Raw genomic sequence first — 2,500 nt, 5'->3', positions numbered from 1 at the left:
TCGTGAATGTTTGTGTATGTGTGTGTGTGTGTGTGTTTGTGTGTGTGTGTGTTCGTGTGTGTGTGTGTTCGTGTGTGTGTGTGTGTGTGTGTGTGTGTGTGTACCTTTCCTCTCCTCTAGACCTCTGAGCAGAGCAGTGAGTTTCTCGTGGATGTCTGTCTTTGCATTATGCGGCTGCTGCTGCTGCTGCTGCTGTTGCTGTTGTTGTTGTTGTTGTTGTTGTTGTTGTTGTTGTTGTTGCTGCTGCTGCTGCTGCTGCTGTTGTTGCTGCTGCTGTCTGGCTGCCTCTTCCCTCTTCCTGGTCGCTGCCTCTTCTCTCTTCCTGGTCGCAGCCTCTTCCTCCTGCTGCTTCCTCTTTCTCTCCTCCTCCTCCTGTCGCCGGCGCTCCTGCGCCCTCCTCTCCTCCTCCTTCCTCCTCTCCTCCTCCAGTCTTTTCTTCTCCTCCTCCTGCCTCTTTCGGTCGTCTCCGTCTCTCTTGGCGGCCTCCTGCGCTCGCAGCTTCCTGCGGTCCTCTTCCTCTTTCTCCCTCTGTCTCTCCTCCTCCCTCCTCCTCTCCTCCTCCCTCCGCCGCTCCTCCTCTTTCCGCTGCCTCTCCTCCTCCAGTCTCTTCTGCTCTTCTCTCCTCCTCTCTTCCTCTTGTTTCCTCTCCTCCTGCTTTCTCCTACTCTCCTCCTCTCTTTTCCTCTGCTCCTCCTCCATCACCCGTCGCCGGTCCTCCTCTGTTTTCCTCCTCCTCTCCTCCTCCAATTTCCTCCTCTCCTCCTCAAGCTTTTTCCTCTCATCCTCCAACCGTTTCCTCTCCTCCTCCGCCTTCTTCCTCTCCTCCTCTCGTTTCTTGCTGTCCTCCACTGCAATCCTCCTCTCCTCTTCTCGTTTTTTCCTCTCCTCCTCTTCCTGTCTCCTCCTCTCCTCCTCGCGCCTCCTGCGTTCCTGCTCTCTCTTCTCGTCCTGCTCCTTCCTCATCCTCTCCTCCTCCTCTTCCTTGTCCCGGCGCTCTCGTTCAGCTCTCTCCCGCTCCTCCCGTAGCCTTCTCTGCCTATCCTCCTCCTCGCGTCTCAGCTTCTCCTCCCGCTCCGCCTGGACACGCCTGAGACAGACAGACGGAGAGAGAGAGGGAGAGAGAGAGAGAGAGAGAGAGAGAGAGACAGAAGGAGAGAGAGACAGAGACAGAGACAGAGACAGAGACAGAGACAGAGACATAGACATAGAGACAGAGAGAGAGAAAGATGGGGGAGAGAGTGATATATTGGGGAATGGGGAATTAAGGGAATGAAAGAGATTAGAAGAAAAAAGAGAGCCAGAGACAGAAAGTGTTTGTTTTTAGTCACAAAGACATTCAATATCTAGTTTGTCCTGAGCCTGTGTGGCCCCCTGTGTGGCCCCCTGTTTAAGACAGGTGTCCTGAGACTGTGTGGCCCCCTGTTTAAGAGGTGTCCTGAGCCTGTGTGGCCCCCTGTTTAAGAGGTGTCCTGAGCCTGTGTGGCCCCCTGTTTAAGAGGTGTCCTGAGCCTGTGTGGCCCCGTGTTTAAGACAGGAGTGCTGAGACTGTGTGGCCCCCTGTTTAAGACTGTGTCCTGAGACTGTGTGGCCAACACAAAGCACATTCAGCCATTCAAATTTGAACAGATCCAATAACCCCAACAGAAATGCTATGAAGAATTATTTCAACTATTACCACTAATATCACAAACAATTACAATCAATAGAATGTGTTTTTAGATTAGCGATTATGACATCTTCCTCATCTCACCTCCTATCCTCCTCCTCCTCTCTCCTCTTCTTCTCCAGCTCCTCTTTCTTGTGTTTCTTCAGCTCTCGGAGTTTGTCCTCTTTGGTGCTGCGCAGTTTGTCCAGCGTGGCTTGCTGTTTCCTCTGACTGTCTCTTAGTTCCTGCAACACCACACACACACACACACACACACACACACACACACACACACACACACTCAGTCCTCCTGCGTCTACACAACTAGTACACAGCTGGTATGTCACCACTACACAACTCAAATGGTAAATGGACTGCATTTCTACTTATAGAGCACACACAGCGCTTTACACATTAATGCCTCAGACATCTACCCATTCACACACACACACACACACACACACACACACTCAGACATCTACCCATTCACACACACCGATGGTGGATGCTATTGTCTAAGTTGCCAACCTGCACATCGGGAGCGGTTGGGGGTTCAGTGTCCTGCTTTTATACTTAGACTAAACTTATCTTTTGTCATTTTGTTATGCAAAAATTCACTGTCAACGATAAAGGCTGATCTGAAGCCAGCACAAATGATTTTAGGATGAGTTTGATCGGGAAGGGAAAGGGAAAAAAACATCCAAATAGCCATCTATCTATCTCACAACAGATGATCCGAATTAAGATATGGGGAGAGGGATGCGGGCTAAGCATTTGAAAGAGAAAGAGACAGACAGACAGACAGACAGACAGACAGACAGACAGACAGACAGGAGGCCATGGGAGGGGTGAGGG

General features: G+C 51.0%; 1 protein-coding gene across 1 annotated transcript in view; it reads right to left on the bottom strand.

Annotated features, from left to right (window-relative positions):
* itsn2b (intersectin 2b) overlaps window positions 1-2,500 on the bottom strand; it is a 48,381-nt gene that overhangs the window by 18,669 nt on the left and 27,212 nt on the right. The window contains 4 exon segments of the mRNA XM_031580129.2: window positions 105-189; window positions 310-597; window positions 703-1,087; window positions 1,751-1,890. Coding sequence (XP_031435989.1) covers window positions 105-189; window positions 310-597; window positions 703-1,087; window positions 1,751-1,890 — 898 coding nt within the window.

Source organism: Clupea harengus, chromosome 14 (assembly GCF_900700415.2).
Source record: "Clupea harengus chromosome 14, Ch_v2.0.2, whole genome shotgun sequence".
Taxonomy (NCBI): domain Eukaryota; kingdom Metazoa; phylum Chordata; class Actinopteri; order Clupeiformes; family Clupeidae; genus Clupea; species Clupea harengus.
This window is presented reverse-complemented; position numbering and strand designations above follow the sequence as displayed.